At 44.8% G+C, this 20,421-nt stretch overlaps 1 protein-coding gene and 1 long non-coding RNA gene across 2 annotated transcripts in view; both read left to right on the top strand.

The window, feature by feature from the left end:
* GPNMB (glycoprotein nmb) overlaps positions 1 to 13,717 on the top strand; it is a 24,423-nt gene extending 10,706 nt beyond the window's left edge. The window contains exons 5-11 of the mRNA XM_006779022.2: positions 2,031 to 2,189; positions 2,511 to 2,822; positions 5,996 to 6,094; positions 7,524 to 7,626; positions 9,593 to 9,807; positions 12,429 to 12,522; positions 12,992 to 13,717. Coding sequence (XP_006779085.1) covers positions 2,031 to 2,189; positions 2,511 to 2,822; positions 5,996 to 6,094; positions 7,524 to 7,626; positions 9,593 to 9,807; positions 12,429 to 12,522; positions 12,992 to 13,139 — 1,130 coding nt within the window. The 3' untranslated portion in view covers positions 13,140 to 13,717. The remainder of the gene's footprint in view (positions 1 to 2,030; positions 2,190 to 2,510; positions 2,823 to 5,995; positions 6,095 to 7,523; positions 7,627 to 9,592; positions 9,808 to 12,428; positions 12,523 to 12,991) is intronic.
* A 1,271-nt stretch (positions 13,718 to 14,988) lies between these two features.
* Positions 14,989 to 17,416, top strand: LOC107181706. Its single transcript, XR_001512400.1, has 2 exons — positions 14,989 to 15,703; positions 17,059 to 17,416. It is a non-coding gene; the product is annotated as an uncharacterized LOC107181706 (long non-coding RNA).
* Positions 17,417 to 20,421: the final 3,005 nt, after the last annotated feature.

Below are 20,421 nucleotides of genomic sequence, written 5' to 3'. Positions count from 1 at the left end.
ACAGAGAGGAAGGGAGAGGGATAGAGAGCTAGAAACATCAATGAGAGAGAAACATCGATCAGCTGCCTCCTGCACATCCCCAATGGGGATGTGCCCACAACCAAGGTACATGCCCTTGACCGGAATCGAACCTGGGACCCTTCAGTCCGCAGGCCGACGCTCTATCCACTGAGCCAAACCAGTCAGGGCTACTAATATTTATTTATTTGAATGACACACAGATGGACATTTGTTGATTTATTCTTTATTTTTTTATATTGTCAAATGAATTTTTAAGAATTAAAGAAATGGTTTTTTTAGGAAATTTGGAAAATGCAGAAATGTACAAATGAAAAATAAGTCACCCATAATTAACACCAGAGGTTACCACTGTTAACATAATGGTGTTTTCTTCATTAGTATTTCTTGATTAGGATTATAATGTACACACATTTTTTTCTTAATGTCACGAGTATTTGACGACATCATTAAAATTCTTTATATACATTATTTTAATGACTATATAATATTCCATTGTGACGAAATAACATAATCTAACCACTGCTCTTTGGCACAAATGGTATCCACTTTGCTTTATTGCTAGAAATTTAGGTTATTTCTAGCAAAGCTGCTAAGTCCTTAGTTAAAAATGTCACCAAGTGCCACCTGGCTCTGAGGATTTGAAAATTGCTACCAATAGTGCAGCCTCCAAATTTCTAAATGTTTTGTCTTTTATTTCGTAAATTAGAGAAAGCTTCTCTTTCTCCAATTAACTATTTGCAAATCAAAACAAAATATTAATAATGCATTCTGATCGAACAAAGTACAAAATACCTGTCAAATATTATGCCATCTATTTAAATCATTGGTTTAAAGCTGACTTTTTTCAGTGCATGTCTGGCCCTTTGTCTGTCACCTCACCCAGTGTCATGATTTCTTTGACCTGACATGGAGTTTTCACGGAGTCACTTACGCTTACTGACACTCAGAGGCTGTTTAGCCTAGTTAACATCCACTAACTTAACTAGTTAAGATGTCTTTATTTGCGATCAGCCTTTAGCCAGGAATTTTTGGTTTTCTAACAAGACTATTTTGAATTCTCGTCTTCTGCTGAGGTCTTAGAGTTAACTGATATTGTCCCTCAACTAAGCATTGCCCCTGAGGTCTCTCTCTCAGTGCCAGAACTAACATTTTCCTCACATATAATAAACCTCCTCGGAGACTCCACAGGAACTCCCTCTGCATGTCACTGGTACGGGGAGGGGGGGGTTCCAAATTACACATCCCTGAGGAGTCTAGTGTATTTTCCTAAAACCTTTGACCAGGCGATAAACATGGTCTTTCACCACCCCCACCTCACAAGCATCCATCTTACAATACCTGTCGTTCCAATGACACAGCTACACCAGGTGACTCAAAAGGATGAGAAACATCCTTGTGCCCTGAAGGAGAGGAGTCCCTTTCACTGCTGGACAGTGGCAGTTAGATTAAAGGTTAGGGTTCAGAAAGAAAAAGAATGGCTCCAGGGTGTCCTAGATTGCTTTTATAGAATGGCTCCATTTTTATACCCACCCCACCATCCATCACTTACTGCCTACTTATACGCAGATACTATTAGAAAGTGGAGGATTCTAGTTCCCTTTAAAAAAAAAAGCTTCTTAATAATATAGCCAAAATAGTAATATTATTACAAAAATAAGGTTGATTCTTGGATACATTTTTTTAAAACGCCATTAGCCACTTCACCATTACATTAAAAGTATTTCCTGTGGGAAATACATCTATTTCAAGTGCCAAGTCACTTATTTATAGTAAGTGTTTATTTATGAACCAATGACTGCGTTATCCCACCAAACAGCTCTGTCCGTTTTACCCATGCAGTTACGTTTATTTAACTGTGGGTTTGTTTTATAAAGTTTTATGTAACAACCCTTCCTGGCGCTCCCTCCCCAGAGCAATCTCAAAATGTCCGTGGCTCGTCGTTAAGAAACAACTTCCTATAATGGTCATGTAATAGTAACCAGCACCTAACCGTTTCCACCCTCTCACAGGTCAGTATTACCAGAAATTGGGACGGTGTTCAGCGAGTGTTTCTATAAACACAACCAACGTGACGCTTGGCCCTCAAGTCATGGAAGTAGCTGTCTATAGAAGAAACCGAAGGACATACACTCCTATCGCAAAAGTGAAAGATGTGTACCTGGTCACAGGTGAGTGGTGTGAACGCTCAAGCAACTGAGGAGGAAGGAGGCCCTTCGTTCTGATGGTGTTAGTGGGCTCAGAAGCAGTGAGAGCCGAGTGCTCTGGGTGGGGTTACCGTTCATCTGGACTCCTCCTCCAATTTATATTCAAGGATGTACTCCCTCTGTTTTCCAGATTAACGTGGGGAAACTCTAGAAAAACTTACCCAGGAGAAAGAAAAATGATGCTGAATTATCCCTAATTTAAAATTTTAACTTAAAAGTGTTATTGAAGTCATCCACTTAAAACCAAGCAATCATGCATTCTTTGTGTGTATCTATATCTTTTAGATCAGATTCTTGTGTTTGTGAATATGTCCCAGAAGAACGATCGAAATTCCTCTGATGAAACCTTCCTTAGGGACATTCCCATTCTGTTTAATGTCCTGATTCACGATCCCAGCCACTTCCTGAGGGAGTCTGCCATTAACTACAAGTGGAACTTCGGGGATAACACTGGTCTGTTTGTTTCCAACAATCGCACTTTGAATCACACGTATGTGCTCAACGGGACTTTCAGCCTTAACCTCACTGTGCAAGCTGCAGTGCCTGGACCTTGCCCTTCACCTACACCCAGACCTCCAAAACCCACTCCTTCTTTATGTAAGTGTTTTCCAGGTGATCTTTGGGGGCAGGGGGGTCCTTAATTGCTAAAGAAAAAAGGGCATGTAAGTTAGAGTGCAACATCCCTAGTTAAAAGGGTTGTGTAGAGACTCTGCAAAAATCTGTTGGTTTTTAAAGCCATTTTATCACTATTTTAAGCTATTAGAATATGGACGAAAGGAGAATGTGCTTAAAGACACTTTGCAGGTAAACATTGGCGACTTGTAAACCACTCTTTGACCTTCCTGGTTTTCACTGGCCTCGGTCACGTGCACAGGTGCTTCCCGCTTCTAGCTCACACATTCTTGTTCGTCTCCCAGTGTTTGTCCCTATGAGAAGACACACTGGCTGGCGCCTTGTAAACATTCAGGCCATCCCACTTTCCTTCCTCCCTCCCCCTTTTCTCGCCACTTCCATTCTCCTCCCTGCGCTGCCCACATCCACGCACTGTCCCATGAAGACACAGCCACACCTAAAAGCTCTTCCTAAATGGCCCAAAAGGAATGTGCCTTGAGAGTACTTCTTGGCCAGCAAGCTGGAAGGACTCCAGACATTAAAACTGTTCCGGCTATAAAGCTTAATTAATTAAATCCCACCCTCTACTATCAGTACATGAGGACATTCAAGAAGTTCTTAAGCGTCTACTTTGAGAAGCCTCAGTTTCCACTCAGCCATTAGCATGTCTTAGCACCCATAGGATCCAGGGGATTGTAATAGGCTGACATCCTCTCATTGGACACAAGAGGGCACCGTCACCAAGCCCAGAGGGACCACGCCATCGTGATGTCTAAACTTATCATTGTTTTACCAAAAACCTGTTTGTTATCAACTACAAACTATCATAATAGTGTTATTAATAAAATCAGATATTATTAAACCAAACATATGTAAATCAAGACACTATAATTTATTACTAATTGTATTCTTTAAAATACATTTTATTAATTTTTATTTATTGATTTTAGAGAGAAGTGAGGAAGGGGGAAGGGGGGGGAGGGAGAGAGAAAGAGGGAGGTGAAGAAACATCCATTTGTTGTCCCACTTATTTATGCATTCATTGGTTGGATCTTGCATGTGCCCTGATCAAGGATGGAGCCCACAACCTTGACAAATCCGCATGATGCTCTAACCAACTGAGCTACCCGGCCAGGGACTATCTGTCTGTTAAAATGTTAGTTTTTCTCCATTAGCCCTTTAATCATACCTTGACTTTATAAATATAGACACAGAGATATAAACTTGATTGTAGGTGTGTCTGCAAAACAACATGTGCATTTTTATAAGCATTCTACCAACGATAAAAGCAACTTTCATTATTTGGTCATTTTTTAAAGTTTTATTGTGAAATATAGCAGAGTCATGACTCCATGCTCTAACTTGACAGCTAAATTCTGCCTGTCAAGAACTCTAAAAGAAGTTCTCTAGTTTCCTGGAAGCAGCCAGCCATCTTTAATATCCTGTACACACAACTCTGTTGCTACAGAACATAGCGGTTAAATCTCAGCACTAAATGAATGATTACCCTGTAACTTCCGAAGGACCACTGCGAGACTCAGGGAGCATCCCCAAGAGTCTGCCACAGACCATCCTGCTGATAAACCGCTGCATTTGAACCCAACATGGCATCGGAACCTTCCGGGCTTTACCCAAGTGGCATTTCCCAAAGTGTGTGCCATGGAACACTTGCTTCCAGAGATACTCTGAGAAGTGCTCTGAGAAGGCCCCTCAAAGCAGAGGAGCTTCTCGCTCAGTCCCCAGGCAAGGCTCTGAGGAGGCCTGGCGAGCTCTCCCACAGGGCTTCATGCCTGCGTGTCCTGTGGTAAAAAGGGGGCCCTTCTGAATGAAGCTTGGGTGCCCTTCCCGCAAAACTGGGTCCATTTCATGCCTTCTTAAATTTTAGAGAAAGTAATGTTGCATTTTCGTATCATACTTTCTCTCCAGTCTTTTTATCTTGTTAAAGGAATACCAACACCTTAATTAGAGCTTTTGAAATTCTAACTAATTATCTTTTTATTGGGGTAAAATTTTTATTGGGGTATCACATTATATTAGTTTCAGGTGTACAGAGCATTACATTCTTTGCTTTAATCAGACTCAAAGGGTTGTTTTTCAAAAGCGTCCTGTGCCCACTCCTTTTCTTCCCCACATCTCTGCTCACCAATAACTGAGGACTCTTTAGCAGCTATGAGACAGCCACACAAGGAGAAAATTGCCTTCTTTCATGTTGCTTGTTTCTTAATCTATGATGCACCTACCTTACTATTTAAAATTATATATCTTATATGTGTTGTAGCATACCGTATCTAAGTAGATGTATAGAAGTGCATGATGGGACAAGGAAACTGATGTTTATTAAGTACTTCTGAAGTGGCAGGTTTGAGAAGCAAGTTTTATATACCTCATCTCATTTAAGTTTCATAGTTCAACCTCACTAGGTCAGGAAGTATTATTCCCATTTTACAGATGAGTCCATTGAGGCAAAGAGAGGTGAAGTAATATGCCCATGGTCTCAAGCAACTAAAAACAAAGGATAACCCTGGCTGGTTTGGCTCAGTGGATGGAGCATCAGCCTGCGGACCAAAGGGTCCCAGGTTTGATTCTGGTCAAGGGCATGTACCTTGGTTGCAGGCTCCTTCCTGGCCTGGGCCCTGGTCAGGGCTCCTGCAGGAGGGGACTAATCGATGTGTTTCTCTCACATCGATGCTTCTGTCTTGCCCTCTCTCTTCCATTCTTTCTAAAAAAAAAAATCAATGAAAAAATATCCTCGGGTGAGGATTAACAAAAACAAACAAACAAATAAAAACAAAGGATATAGGATTTGAGCCCAGAAAACCTGCCTCCAAAATTAAAATATGTCCTTGTCTATGATGACTTGCTTTATTTCATCATGACTATTGTATCACATATTTAAAATGGCTTCTATCTTTCATTTGCTTCCTGTGTTTAAGCAAAATATGAGATTGTGTTTACTTACATAATTTAACAATTATACTGCCTTACAGTTCTCACATGTATACGCATCGTTACACGTTTAGTTCACATTTCTACAGCAATTTAAAAGTATAGGGTTTTTCTAAAGAGCAGGCAGACAGGTGTTTAGATTTTTGGTTTTATCATGTACATCTTTTACATTCTCAGCAACTAACCTAAACTCTATTATTCAAACTCTGCAGCACCCGCCGGAGACAGCCTGCTGGAGCTGGGGGAGGTTCCCGATGAAGACTGCCGGATTAACAGATACGGCCACTTCAGGGCCATCATCACAATTGTAGGTAAGACTAGCAGGTGAAGGGTGTTGGAGTCTACCTCAGGCCACCCACTCACTTCACTGACTCTGGCGGGTGGGGAGCAGGGGCACCCGCTCTCTGTCCAAGGTGATGCCGCACATACAAGAGCAAAGACTCTGCTGGTGTCTAGATTCCCACCTGCCTGCCCCAGCCTTCCCACCACATCCCAGTGGAAATGAGCCTTCCGTGAGGCCCACAGACTGATGAGCCTGCCCAGGCCCTGAACCTCCGGCCCCGTGCATCCCGGAAACCTGAATGAATGAGCCTTGAAAGAAGGCCCATGACAAGTTCCCACAACTTCTGCTTTCTTCCCTAGCTGCTTTCACAGTCACACTTCCTGTATGTAAGAAACGAGAGCGAACAGGGCCACCACACACGTCTGTGCATTTCAGGCACAGCCCACAAGCACCCAGCAGAGAAGACGGGGGGTCTGCAGCCGGCCATGCACCCTGGGCCTCGGGGTGGGGGTAAAACCCACGCTGTGTGCCCTGGGGCTGAGCCCCTCATGAACAAAGCTGGCCAAGGCCTGCACCCAGGGCTGCATCCCCCCAGGGGCACCTTCTCCTGGAACGCCTGCCCAGAGTGGGTCCTACCTTCTCACACAGACACGGGATCCAGAAATGAAGAGCTAGGGTGGGCTCAAGAGCCATTCAGCTTGACTTTGCAAATGCTGCAGGGGAAGTGGGGGGAGAGAGAGACACACATCGATTGGCTGCCTCCCGCTCACACCCCCCTCGGGGATAGGGATTGAACCTGCAGCCAAGGTATGGGCCCTTGACCAGGAATCGAACCCACCACCCTGCAGTCTGTGGGCTGATGCTCTAACCCTGGGATGGGGAACCTTTTTTCTGCCAAGAGCCATTTGGATATTTATAAAATTATTAACTTAAAAATTAGCCTGCTATATTTGGTCAAACATTTAATTAATTCATCCCTACTGCCTTGGCAGGGCCAAACCAAATGACTTCTTGGTCATTATAGGGCCCACTGGCTGGACAGTCCACACCCTGCTCTAACCACTGAGCAACTTCCCAGAGAGAACATTTTAACATTGCTGTGATTCATCACTAACATGAATACATCAGGTACCTAATGTGGAGAACCATAACAGTTTTACTTAGAGCCTATATACCTACTCCCAAGACTCCCCCAAACTTCAACCTATTCTCAACAACAACCTCATCCATAACTACCCAAATGCTAGTAGTAATAAAGAAAAAAAAAAAAAGAAAAAAGAAAATGCTGCAGGGGCACGTATGTGAGGCTATGGGTTCGATTCCCGGATCTGGGGGTGTGGTGTGTGAGAAGGCTGCCTCTGTTCTGTTTGGCCTCCTGATGTGTTAAGGAGGAGTTTGATTTGGTCTGGTTTCCACTGTATGTTGATGTGTTTTTCTGTCGGGGCTTGTTTTGTTAGAGGGAATTCTAGAGGTGAACATCGTGGATACGGCAGAAGTCCTGATGCCCCGGCCACAGTCCGAGGACCCCTTGATGGATTTCCTGGTGACCTGCGAAGGGACGTGAGTACTTCACCTCCCTCAGCGGGCGGGTCAAGTGAAGACCCCAGGCCCGAGCAGAGGCCTGACTCCAGTCTCCCCGACTAAGTGGATTCATATTTCTAGTTCACCAGTAAGTCAGGACAAGGAAGGGCGCTACGAGGCCTTCTCAAGGATGCATTTGTTTTGCTAAAGTAGGGCAATGCTCATTACCTGCTGATGAAGCTGAATAATAATTATTGATCGAACAGTTACTATGTTCTTATCATTGTACATCTGTTCTCACACAATCCTGTGAGTCTCCTCATACTACAGATAGGGCCACAGTAATTATAGAACTTGCCCCCATAGACAGTGGGTACCTGACAGCACAGTTTGCAGGTCAAGGTCTGGCTCAGAAACTCACTCTTTTTTTCCCCAATATGTTTTTTATTGATTTTAGAGAGGGAGGAAGGGAGAGGGAGAGAGAGAGAAACATTGATATAAGAGAGAATCATGGATAGGCTGCCTCCTGCATGCCCCCTACTGGAGATCAAGCCTGCAACCCAGGCATGTGCCCCAACCTGGAATCAAACCTGCGACCTTTTGGTGCATAGGACGATGCTCAACCAACTGAGCTACACTGGCCAGGGCAGAACCCCACTCTTAAGCTCCCCGAGGCTCCTCCAGAGTGGCAAGAGGCCAGTGTGGAATAGCTGGGTCCTAGCATTAATTAACAGCAATGCCTGATAATCCTGTCTCTCTTTATAATTTACAAAGCTCCTCCAGTGCATTATATAATTTGGCTTCCTATGGTTTGATTATAACTATAGACTATAGACTATAGACTAACTATAGACTAACTAGATACTAGTGAATATATGTACTATATCAATTAATTGTTCATGAATTAACTGATTCACATACACGTAAATCCAGTGATTAAAATGTATGTGTGTGTTGCCCTAGCCGGTTTGGCTCAGCGGATAGAGCGTCGGCCTGCGGACTGAGGGGTCCCAGGTTCGATTCCGGCCAAGGGCATATCCCTGGGTTGCGGGCACATCCCCAGTAGAGGGTGTGCAGGAGGCAGCTGATTGATGTTTCTCTCTCATTGATGTTTCTAACTCTCTATTCCTCTCCCTTCCTCTCTGTAAAAATCAATAAAATATATGTATTTTTTAAATGGTAGCTAAGAAGCTCTCCAGCTTGGGGACTGAGGGTTGACAGGAACTAGAGAAAAAGCTGACTGAAGAGTGAGGCTGTGGCAGAGGCCAGGGCATGCCTCCATCGCAGCCCACGCCCCCATGGGACCCAGCATCAGAGCCCTGTCTCTCCCTCCAGGAAGTCTACTCAGAAGTGAAACAGTGACCAAGACAGTCCTGCCTGGCCGGTAGCCTAGTGGTCACCAGGACAGCCAGCAGACATCTCTAGTTCAAGTCCCAGCTCCACCTCTGACTGCTGTGTGACCTTGGGCCAATTATTTTCTGTCCTGGGTGCTTTGTCCCTTGCTGCACTGGGATAAAGTTACTTTCCTCATAAAGTCATTGAGAGGAATAGTCAGGCCATGTCATATATCTAAAATGCAGCGCCTCACACAGTAAATATCGTCTACTCAGCTGTCGTCGCTGCTGTTGCTGTATTTTCCTCTGCAGGAAGCTAGGCAGGGCCGGCTCCAGCATTTAATAATGTATTTGCTTGAGACCTACGCCACCTGCATCCTAGAGAGTCAGAAGGTAGAGGGAATGGCTTGGGCTTCACACAGGGTCCAGCAGCCCCCTGCCTGCCTTGGTGGCACATAATTTCTTCCTATTCCATCCCTGAGCCTCACCTTCCGGACCATAAGGAGGAAACAGTAGCTCATTCCCAGCCTCATTTAAGGATAAACTATGTGACAATTTAACGTCACATAGTTTGAGGAAAAATAAGGTGGATTTCAATTTTATAGAAATGATTTTTCCTTTAAAGCCATTTCATCCCTCTCTCTCCCTCTCGGTGCCGTGCACGTCCTCAGCATTCCCACCGAGGTCTGTACCATCGTTTCTGACCCCACCTGCCAGCTCGCCCAGGACACGGTCTGCAGCCCCGTGGAGGTGGCCATGGGCGATGCGTGCTTGCTGACCGTGAGACGGGCCTTCAACGGCTCCGGGACCTACTGTGTGAACCTCACTCTGGGTGACGATGCGAGTCTGGCCCTCACGAGCACCCTCGTCTCTGTCCTGGGCAGACGTGAGTTCTGTGTTTTGGTTGTGGGAACATTTCATAGTGTAGATAAAGGGCATCGCGTTTCATACTGAAGAGCTGTGTTATCATGGTTTAATTTTATTTCAACGCAAAATTTATTGAACTCTTGTTAATGTGGGTTTGAGGACTGGCATTAAAATCCAACAGCAAATCTATTTAGGGAAGAGATGAGAGAGAGAGAGACTGAGTGAAATCATGGCCAAAGAAAGCCTTTTGATGGAAAAAACTCAGCTCTGATCATGGAGCAGTAATCACAGGATCTGATCACTGAATGCGCGAATGGATTCCTATGCCAAGGGGGAGTGCGAACGAACATCAACAAATAACAGTGTTCTCCAGTTAAACCATGGCGAAGGGGAGGCTGGGATCAAGTTGTCATGGAAGCCGCTGGGCAAAGTTATGAAGCCAAGAAGAGAAATAAGAAATCAAGTGAGGTGCTCGCTTTGGCAGCACATATACTAAAATTGGAATGACACAGAGAAGATTAGCATGGCCCCTGAGCAGAGATGACACGCAAATTCGGGAAGCGTTCCAGTATTAAAAAAAGAAAACAGAAATCAAGTGAGCTCCTCTCTCCCTTCTAACTTGCCACTCTCTCGTTCCCTTCCCAAATTCAAATGAGCATCCCACGGAGACTGTAGGAAACCAACTTACCTATTCCTCGGAAGGTCGCCAGAAAAATCAATCTTGCCCCTCCCAATGCTTGGAGAGGTAAATGTTTACAAAATGGACTAAGACATTTCATTGAGAAATGTTCATGTACTGGTGGCTTCCAATGTTTCCCAACCTCAAGTTAAGGTCCCTACCTGGTGACCCTAACGTAATTTCATTTATCCCCAGTTTTGTTGTGAAGTTACGGCTTTATCTCTTAGAAGCGGTGCTCTGTGGTGGAATGGAAGGAAGAAATTGTATACACATTATACTCGGTTTGCCCCTTGAGTACTGCCAGGTACAACCTAATGACTAACTCAAAATACCACTGCGGGCGCGCACGTACAGTGTGATTGAAACTTCGTGGCCCATGCGCAGAAGTCGGTATTTTGTGGAAGAGCCACACTCTAGGGGCCAAAGAGCCACATGTGCCTCGCCAGCCGCAGTTTGCCGACCACTGCCCTAGGCTGTGAAGCTTCCTCGGTGCCGGCAAACCACTGTTCTCTTATCTGGACTCGATGAGAGATGCGTGTTTAATGCTTCTTGTAGTGAGTGATAGCTTTAGGGGTGACCCGAGCCATCTGTCAGAATGCAAATTAAGGACGTCCAGGAGAGCTTTGAATCCAGTGGGGCTGTCCCTTGGTGACTCAGGAATCAAAATCAGAATTCAGAAAAATAGATCATTGCTCAAAGGCAAATCCATAGATGCTCAGCTTTTACGCATTGACCCAATGAACACCCACGAAGCAGCTGCAATTCTTTCAACAGATACTCAGTGAGCACCTACTCCGTGCCCAGCACGGCTCCAGGCACAGGCTATACGGTTCTAGGTCGAGTGGGGAACGAGACGAAGAAGACCCCTGCTTTAGTGAGCAGACACGGAGCACAAACAGATTAGAAGGCATTGCTGACGAAATCAGAGCAAGGCAGGGCAGGGAGAGTGACTAGCATGGGAGAGAGGCGACACATGCTGGCTTTCAGATTGGGAGGTCCGGGGACTTCCTGCCGACCCAGCAGTGCCCACGTGGTGAGGGGCCTCCACTGAACCGAGACCTGAATTTGAATCATGAGCAGCCCGTTGCGATCCTTGCAGGCCACCTGCAGGGCCAGGGTTTTATTCTGTGCGTAAGGGGAACCACTGGTGGGATCGAAGCATGATCCTAATGGATGCTTTCAGAAGGTCCTACTGACTGCTGAATGCAGCAAGGGTCATTGGGGGTAAGAGATCTTCCCAGGGGAGAGGGCTGGTGGCTGGGACGGCAATGGTGGTGGCGGAGGAGATGGAGGGAAAATAGATCAACTCCAGTTATACTTTGGCGGTAGAGACAAGATTTGCTGGGTTCCTGGAGTACAGAGAAGACATAACCCTTGCTTCGTGGTTCTCACAATTTAATAGGAGAGAAATGTATGTAAGGAAGTAATTGCAACACAACAGGATTGAGGCAGAGGAAGAGAGGCGAGCAGTGACCAAGGAAGGGGCGACCACCGCCTCATGAACATCTGGACACGAGACGAGCTGGGGAAGGACATTCTTGCAGAGGGCGGGGGGATTTGAGGGTGTGGGGAGGATGGGCAGCTCCCAGGTTTCCAGCACAGCGGGTAGGTAGGTAGGTAGGTAGGGGACCATGAGGCCAGAGCAGTGGGCGGGAGGATCAGGGAGCCCTCCCTCACCTGGGCGCTGCTGGGTCCACTGAGACCTGAGCGGGTGTCTTCAGGACGCGACATCTCTCCCGTGAGCCCTTAACACGGTGTTCCAGACACGCTAACTCGTTCTCCAAATGGAAGATAAGCTGACCCAAAGGCCATGTATTATATTTAATGGAAAAGATCGCGGAAAGCCAGAGGGAGCCATGTATCTTCTGAGAGCTCCCTTGGTCATTTGTTTAATTGCACTACAAGCTGCATGTCCTCCAGGTGGAAGCTGTCGCTAATCTGGTCTTTCTTCTGTTTTTAAGGCCCAGGCTCCCCCGTGAGAATGGCGAGTGGTGCCCTGGCCTTCGTGGGCTGCTTGGCCATATTTGTCGCTGTGATCGCCCTGGTGGTGTACAAGTAAGTTGCTGGTTCTAACACTTTCCATCACTGTGGTACATTGTTGAAAATAAGTAGCAATGTGCTGCGCAAATGGGCCATTTTCCCCTTTTTGGCTTTTTACCGTTTTGTGTGTAGGAGGAAAATCTTCCATTGAATGATGAATACCAAACTAGCCTGTTGATTTTGCTGCGGTTTGTTGTGTGTGTTTTTTTTTAATCCAAACAACGCTACCAGATGTCAGCAACTTAGCAAAATTGTGTCAGCTCAATATTTAACATGGAAGCTCAAATTATAGTAAACAGGCACATGTCTTGCATGAAGAAGAGGAAATAAACTTATTTCCAAAAGAGATCCATGTCTTAGTAAAAGCCATAGATTAGGTGAAACGAAATGAACCCTTTTGTACTTGGGCATGTAAAAGCGTGGGGAAAGTAATATCTTCCAGGTGGGGATGTTTTAAAAATCTTTCTAACACATTGCTTTTCAGAAAACGCAAGGAGTACAAACCAATAGAAAACGGTGCTGGGATCAATGGCAAAGGACTGAACGTTTTCCTGGAGCACGCAAAGGTCAAGTTCTTCCCCGGCAGCAAGGAGAAAGACCCACTTCTCAAGAACCAGCCAGGAATTCTTTAAACCTTCAGCCTGATTTCTGACCAACAGCTCGCTCTTCAGTGCCATGTGTGTGAGCTGTGCTAGCATAGAGGACTATCAACTTTTTTCCCTAAATGTTACTGTAAAATATATACTGTGGTTTAGGGAGGTGTAATTTTTTTTTATAGGTTAAATGACATTATAGAGAAGTGGAGAGACATTATATGGCATGCAGCCTCGGCCGTGTTATGGAACTGATGGAGTCGGTCAGCCGTGCTTTCTTTCATTATGATTTATGTTTCACTCAGAATGTCTTAACATGATTAGTAGGATAGACATACTGTGTCCAAAGAGTAGGTGGAGAAGGAAGGTACTATTCATCAGAGTGACCAGGTTGCCTGGAAGGCGAGGGTGGACGCTTTCTAGCTTCCCATATACACACATGCGTACGATCAATGCACTGTACCCCTGTCCCTAAGACCATGTTCCCAGGTAACTGAAGCCTATTTCAATGAGCACGCATGAGCTCCCAACAGAACAGCAGGCCAAGCCTCTACTATGATGCAGATGCTTGTTACACTAAAACAGTAATAATCATCATCATCATCATCATCATCATCTAATAATGGGTGTGAATATTTTTGTGACAACCTGCCCTGCCCAACTGTGTAAAGAAATGGTATCCATTCGCTTATCCCATGGACAGTTAGCGCTTTCTGTATGTCAGGCATGTTGCTCCACAGATGACCTGGCACTCAGTGTTGACGGTCTTTGTGTGTGTGTGTGTCTGAGTTTCTATGCACTCCAGCGCATTTAATTGAAATTATATATTACGATTTTCCAAAGGAGACCCCTGGTTGTCCTACTACTTTCTCTATTTAAATGATATAGAAAGTTGCCCTGGCCAGGTGGCTCAGTTGGTGAGAGTATCGTTCCATATAACAAAAGGTGACAGGTATGATTCCTGGTCAGAGCACATACCCAGGTTTCGGGTTCAATCCCCAGTCGGGGTGAGTACAGGAGGCAACCGATCAATGTTTCTCTCTCATATCAATTTTTTTCTCCCTCTCTTTACCTTCCTCTCTCTCTAAAAATCAATGGAAACATATCCTCAGGTGAGGATTAAAAAAAAAAAGATACAGAAATTTGGTCAGTAAGGGTTTAACCTCCATTTGTAGCTAAAACTATTTACCATATGTCAGACATGACATTTTTTCCCTCTCTTCCCTGGAAAATAAAGTATGAAAAGAGACAAGATCCTGGAATTGTAATTATTTTTTAATTTGTTGTTTTCCCTTTGATTTCATTTATAATTTTGGCACATAGAACGTTGTTTAATGTGGCCCATGGAGCAAGAGAATTTCATAAGCATTTTATACTTTTAAATATATATATTTAAAATTTCACAGTGTGTGAAATTTCAATAAATTTAATATGTAAGTGTATGTAATCAGGCCAATCTAAAAGAAGAGGTTTTCCATAAACAATTGTTCTGGACTCCTGAAACAGTCAGTAGTATATTAAAAAATGAAGGCAAGAGGCTAGTTCTAAATCCTAGATCAGCAGACTTCTTCTGTAAAGGGCCAGATAGTAAATACTGTAGGTTTTGTGAGTCATACAGCTTCTGTCACAACTACTCAACTCTGCTACCACATACATAAATGAAAAACAAGTTCAAGCAAACACCTTCTTACAAAAGCAGGTGGGCCCTCGCTGGTTTAGCTCAGTGGATAGAGTGTTGGCCTGCGAACTGAAAGATCCCAGGTTCGATTCTGGTCAAGGGCACATGCCCGGGTTGTGGGCTCGATCCCCAGTGGGGGACTTGCAGGAGGTAGCCGATCCATGATTCTCTCTCATCGTGGATATTTCTATCTCTCTCTCCCTCTTCCTTCTTTCTGAAATCAATAAAAATATATTTTTTTTAAAAAGCAGGTGAGAAGTCAGATATGCCCCACAGCCACCATTTCTAGACTAAAAGAGACTAGAGAGACACAGCAACTGAAAGCAGCTTAGAGTCTGGATCAGAGTCTGCGTGGAAAGTCAAAAGGCTATGAAATATATTCTTGGGACAACTAAGGGAAATTTAAGTGCATACATACTGGATGCCAGATGATCTTACGGAATTATTGTTAATTTTCTTAAGGGATGGTGAAGAATTTTACAAGGAGCTGGTGGAGATCAACATTTAGTCTTATGCATTCACTTCATAGATGGCCTAGATGCCAAAAATTAAGCTATTTGTTCTGAAACCATCTCCGAAGTATAAAGAAACTGCAGAACATGAATTGTGATATTTCTCCCCATTTATGTGTTGGCTGCAGGTCTCTGTTCTCAGCCATGGGTTACTCTGCCCCTTGGGAGTCATTGGTAATATTAGGAGGCATTTTTGGTTGTCACTACCAGGGTGAGGTGCTCCTGACATCTAGTTGGTAGAGGCTAGGAATGCTGCTAAACATCCTACAAACTACTGCACAGCACCCCACAACAAAGCACCCCATATGATCTGGCCAAAACGTTAGAAACCCTGTCATGGATTAGTTAAAGAAACCCTTGACCTGATGTAAAGACAGAAGACATGGATTCAAGTCCGGACCTGCCACTTCAAGGTGAGTAACCTGGGCAAGTTGTTTGACCTTTCTTGAGCCTCGGTCGTCTCATCTGTAAAATGGATATGTGGTCCCTCCTTGCTTATTTCACAGGACTGCGACAGACCTGACATCTAGTTGGTAGAGGCTAGGAATGCTGCTAAACATCCTACAAACTACTGCAGAGGGCTGAGAGAATGAATGGGCATGAAAGACCTCCGTATATGGCACTGTGGTATATACCACTATGTGAGGCCTGAGGACAGAAGCAGTGGAAAGATGCTTTGTCATCTTTATGACGATTCGGAGGCCAGGACATTAGTACCTACACAGAAAAGTATTACCAAGTTGCAGCAGAATCCCTTGGAGGTTAAAACACAGACTCCTGAGCCCCACCCCCAGAGTTCAGTGTTTGGGGGTGGGCCCCACAATTTGGATTTCTCACCAGTTCCCGGTGATGCTGATAATGCTGCTCCCGACACAGAATTTTGACAACTATGGTCTTGAGATCCAAACTTTCCTTCTATCAACAGAGGGTAGCAGAGAGCAGCAAATATGCAGTCCATCACCAAGGAAGCAAGTCAGAGGCTGGATGAAATTTTTATCAAGCCCCCCAATATTTAAATCTAACAAATAGCGAGAGAGAGAGCTAAAATCATGAATTATTTAGATTTCTATTCTCTGTGTGACCTTGGCAACTACTCATTTAACTTCTGCTGAGTGGCTATCTATAAAATGGGGGAGTGACGATGAATGTTTGCTGAGAATTAGAACTTCCCATGAAAATTGAAATGTGTAGGTAATAAATTATTCTGGGAATTTCTTATTCTTAGGACTTTTTATAAATGTCTGCATTTTAAACACTTCTGACTCACTCATAAACATGATTGCCCTCATTGAATTTTCAATTGTTTAACAGTTAAGAGGCAGTACTCTCCCTCTCTCTTTTAAAGTTTACCAATAGACCATTAAGTAATCATATTTAGTTGCCTCTTTTTAAAAAATATTTTTTATTGGTTTCAGAGAGGAAGGGAGTGGGAGAGAGAGATAGAAACCTCAATGATGAGAGATAATTATTGATTGGCTGCCTCCTGCATGCCCCTTGCTGGAGATCGAGCCCACAACCCAGGTCTGTGCCCCAACCGGGAATCAAACAGAGACCTCCTGGTTCATAGTTCAACCACTGAACCACACTGGCCGGGCTAGAGGCAGTACTCTCAATGCATTCATTGCATCCGGAATGTACAATAATTCCAAAAGTTAGTGACAAGCTAAGGATAGATGAAAAGATAGTCATCCAGGGGTGACTACCTTCTGATGGGGCTCCTGGTTGGGGAAATATCCTTTAAGATTTTTTTTAAACAATGGTCTCACAGCTGTTGGAACCTGTACCCTAAAAATTCAGAGATCAGTTCCCAGGACTCACCTCTTGCAGACTGATCTTCATCCTTCAACCATCCTTGACTGAGCATCAGTATGGCCCAAGCTCTGGTCTGGAGAGGACACACGCAATGGACAAGAGAAAAGGACTCTGCTTGGAGCTTGGGTTCCAGATGTTCGTGCAGTGAGAGCAGCAACCTCTGGCCTGCAGCCCCATCCTGGCCGACCCCACTGACCGCAGCCTCATGGGCAGAAGCAATTCCTCTGCTATTTATAACCGAACCGCCGTTCCTTTTGTCCTTGAAATTCTGGAATAAAATTTGCTTTGGAGAGCTTCCAGAGGCTTTGGGAGAATTTGGGTGCCTTAATGGTATTTTAGTATTAACCACTTTTAATTCTCTGTATAATTTTCCCATAGATATCATCATGTCACCTCACTAATCAAAATTTCTCTCATTTACAATGCAACTCTCACTGTAAATTGCATTGTACAGGTTTTAATGATGAAAATTAAATATTAAGACTAGCTTAGTGAGTCCTTAATTTTAAGGTGTTTATTAGAGTAAATTCCTTTAGTATATTTTTTATATAAAAAAAGATTAACTGCTAATGAGAATGTGGCAGGAGGATTTTGTGGCTGTGGATAGTTTAAAATTTTTGTTTTTGGAATTAAGTAGAGGAGGTAGTTAGGACTTAAGCCAGGCATCTTCCCTTTAAGCACTGGAATCTCCTCATCTATAAAATGGAGGAGAGGAGAAGAAGAGGGAAACTAGACTGGAAGGACTCTAAAGTCTCTTTGACTTCTAATGCTTGTGCAAAATGGGGAGGCTACTACCCGACTTCCTTACAGTGATGTAGGGAGGATTGTGTCCTAAATTCACAGTTGGCAGTACAGTGTATGGGCCAGATCTGAATCTCTGCCTGTTCTTCTACGCTCTATGAGCAAAACTTGGCATATCTTTAATAATAAAAGCATAATATGCTAATTAGACCGAATGTCCTTCCGGACAAAGCCGGGGCTGCGAGGGAAGCCCAGGTCCCGGGTGCCAGAGGGAAGCCAGTGCTGGCAACCAGGGGAAGGAAGACCTACTCTTGCACAAATTTCATGCATTGGGCCTCTAGTCTATATACACTGAGTGGCCAGATTATTATGACCACCCCATCAGTACTTCGTTGGGCCACCTTTTGCCTTCAGTACTGCGGCGATTCTTCTTGGCATTGACTCCACGAGATGTTGAAAGGTGATGTGAGGAATCTGACACCATGCCTGATGAATAGCACCGTCCAGTTCTGTGAGATTTGATGGTTGTGGAACCAGCTGCCTGATGGCTCTTTTAACTTCGTCCCACAAATGCTCAATTGGATAGAGATCTGGTGATTGTGGGGGCCACCTAAGCAAGGTAAAGTGTCCCTCATGTTCTTGAAAGGACTCCTACACAATATGAGCACCCTGGCAGGGCGTATTGTCTTGTTGGAAGAAGCCATCTCCATTGGGAGACGCCATCAACATGATAGGATGAACTTGATCAGCAACAATACGTAGGTATGTTGTGCTATTCAGACGTTCCACATGAATTAAAGGGCCCAAATCATGCCAGGAAAACATGCCCAAACCATAACACTGCCCCCACCACCTTGAAGGGTTGTACTCATGCATGTGGGGTCAAACATCAGGTGGTTGTAATAATCTGGCCACTCAGTGTACATAAAAGGCTAAGCAACCATCCAACCGTCTGGCCGGTTGCTATGACATGCAATGACCACCAGGGGGAAGATGCTCAATTCAGGACTGCTGAGCTACAGTGACTTGGCAGCGGTGGTTCTTGGGTGACGCACCCCAGAACCAGAGAGGAGGGAGCCCGATTTCAGGGTGCATTACCTGAGAACTGCCCTCTCACAATCTGGGACCCCTTCAGGGGATGTCAGAGAGCTGGTTTCCCATGTTATTTCAGAACTCTAAAGAGTACAATGGGAGCAAAAAGGAGGAAGCAAAATCCCCAGTGTGGTCCAGTCAGAAATTACTTCTGGTATTTCATTGATGCACAAGAACAATGGGCAGAGCTGGCTTAAAACCTTCCACCGAAGAAGTTACAGGCACGGGGTGTGACTACCCACCACGACCTGCCCAGTTAGGAATTTACGATCAGATCACCCTGTGAGGTTGCTTTCCATAGAATCCTTTTTCTTCCACATTTTCAAAAATAATTTGAAGCAATTGTAAATATTTGGGGGTAGTACCCACAGGTGCCTATATTAGTTTCTGTAGTTTTTAGTTTCCCCTAAATTAGTGCTTGGAGTTATTCCTTCAAAAGAAATTAAATAATGGATCAAACATTTGGAGAACCTACTATGTGCTTGGCACTGTTCCAGGCATTTGGAATATTTGTCCCTCTCTACTGGCCTCTTCCTCTCAGAAGTCACCAGCCCTAGAGTTCAGAAACAGCATCTGGTTCCTTTATGTCCACAGGTAAGTCACTTTTCCTCCCGGGATCTCTCAACTCTCAAATCCCATGATTTAATACTGTAACTGCACCTCGGAATTCCTTATGCTCACAGGGTGGACCCCACAGTGCAATCCATTGGCATAAACAAGTCCATATGGAGAGTGTACATACCTAAATGGCTGACCTACTAAAAACGTTCTCCAAAAGACCCTTTACACCTCCGCCCCCCCACCCCAGCCCAGTCCAGTCCAGGATACAGACTTTCCTCATGGCATTTTCAATTTGCAGGGGAATCTTGATAATTTTTGGTAATGAGCGACGAGTAGAAAGTGATAATGGCCTAATTCCAGTCTAATCAACAGCAGCAACGTCTGTTTATTCACTACCAGCTGTTGTAGGCGCTGTGGAGAGAACAGTTAAAAACAAAATGAAGCCCTAGCCGGTTTGGCTCAGTGGATAGAGCGTCCGCCTGTGAACTGAAAGGTCCCAGGTTCGATTCTGGTCAAGGGCACAAGCCCGGGTTGTGGGCTCGATCCTCAGTGGGGGACTTGCAGGAGGCAGCCGATCCATGATACTCTCTCATCATGGATATTTCTCTCTCTCTCTCCCTCTGCCTTCTCTCTGAAATCAATAAAAATATATATTTAAAAAAATGAAAATGCCTGCCTGCCTGAGGTTTACAGTCAGAAGGCAAGGACGACGTTGCGTGTCGGCAGGGCACAGCAGGGCAATTACTAGTCGTCCGACTCCGGCAAAGCCCGAGCCCGAGTCCGTTCAACCGGCCGCAGCTGTCTCCCTCGGGCTTCAGACTCCGCCTACGGCCCCGCCTTCGGGCTCTGGCCCCGCCCACGCCCTTGACGTCAAATTTCCAGGCCGCGGGGCTCCCTTAAGCCCCGTCCCGTGAGTCGCCGCGCC

This window comes from Myotis davidii, unplaced genomic scaffold (genome assembly GCF_000327345.1).
Source record: "Myotis davidii unplaced genomic scaffold, ASM32734v1 scaffold168, whole genome shotgun sequence".
NCBI classification, from domain to species: domain Eukaryota; kingdom Metazoa; phylum Chordata; class Mammalia; order Chiroptera; family Vespertilionidae; genus Myotis; species Myotis davidii.
The sequence above is the reverse complement of the archived record's forward strand: the minus strand, read 5'-3'. Positions and strand labels throughout refer to the sequence as shown.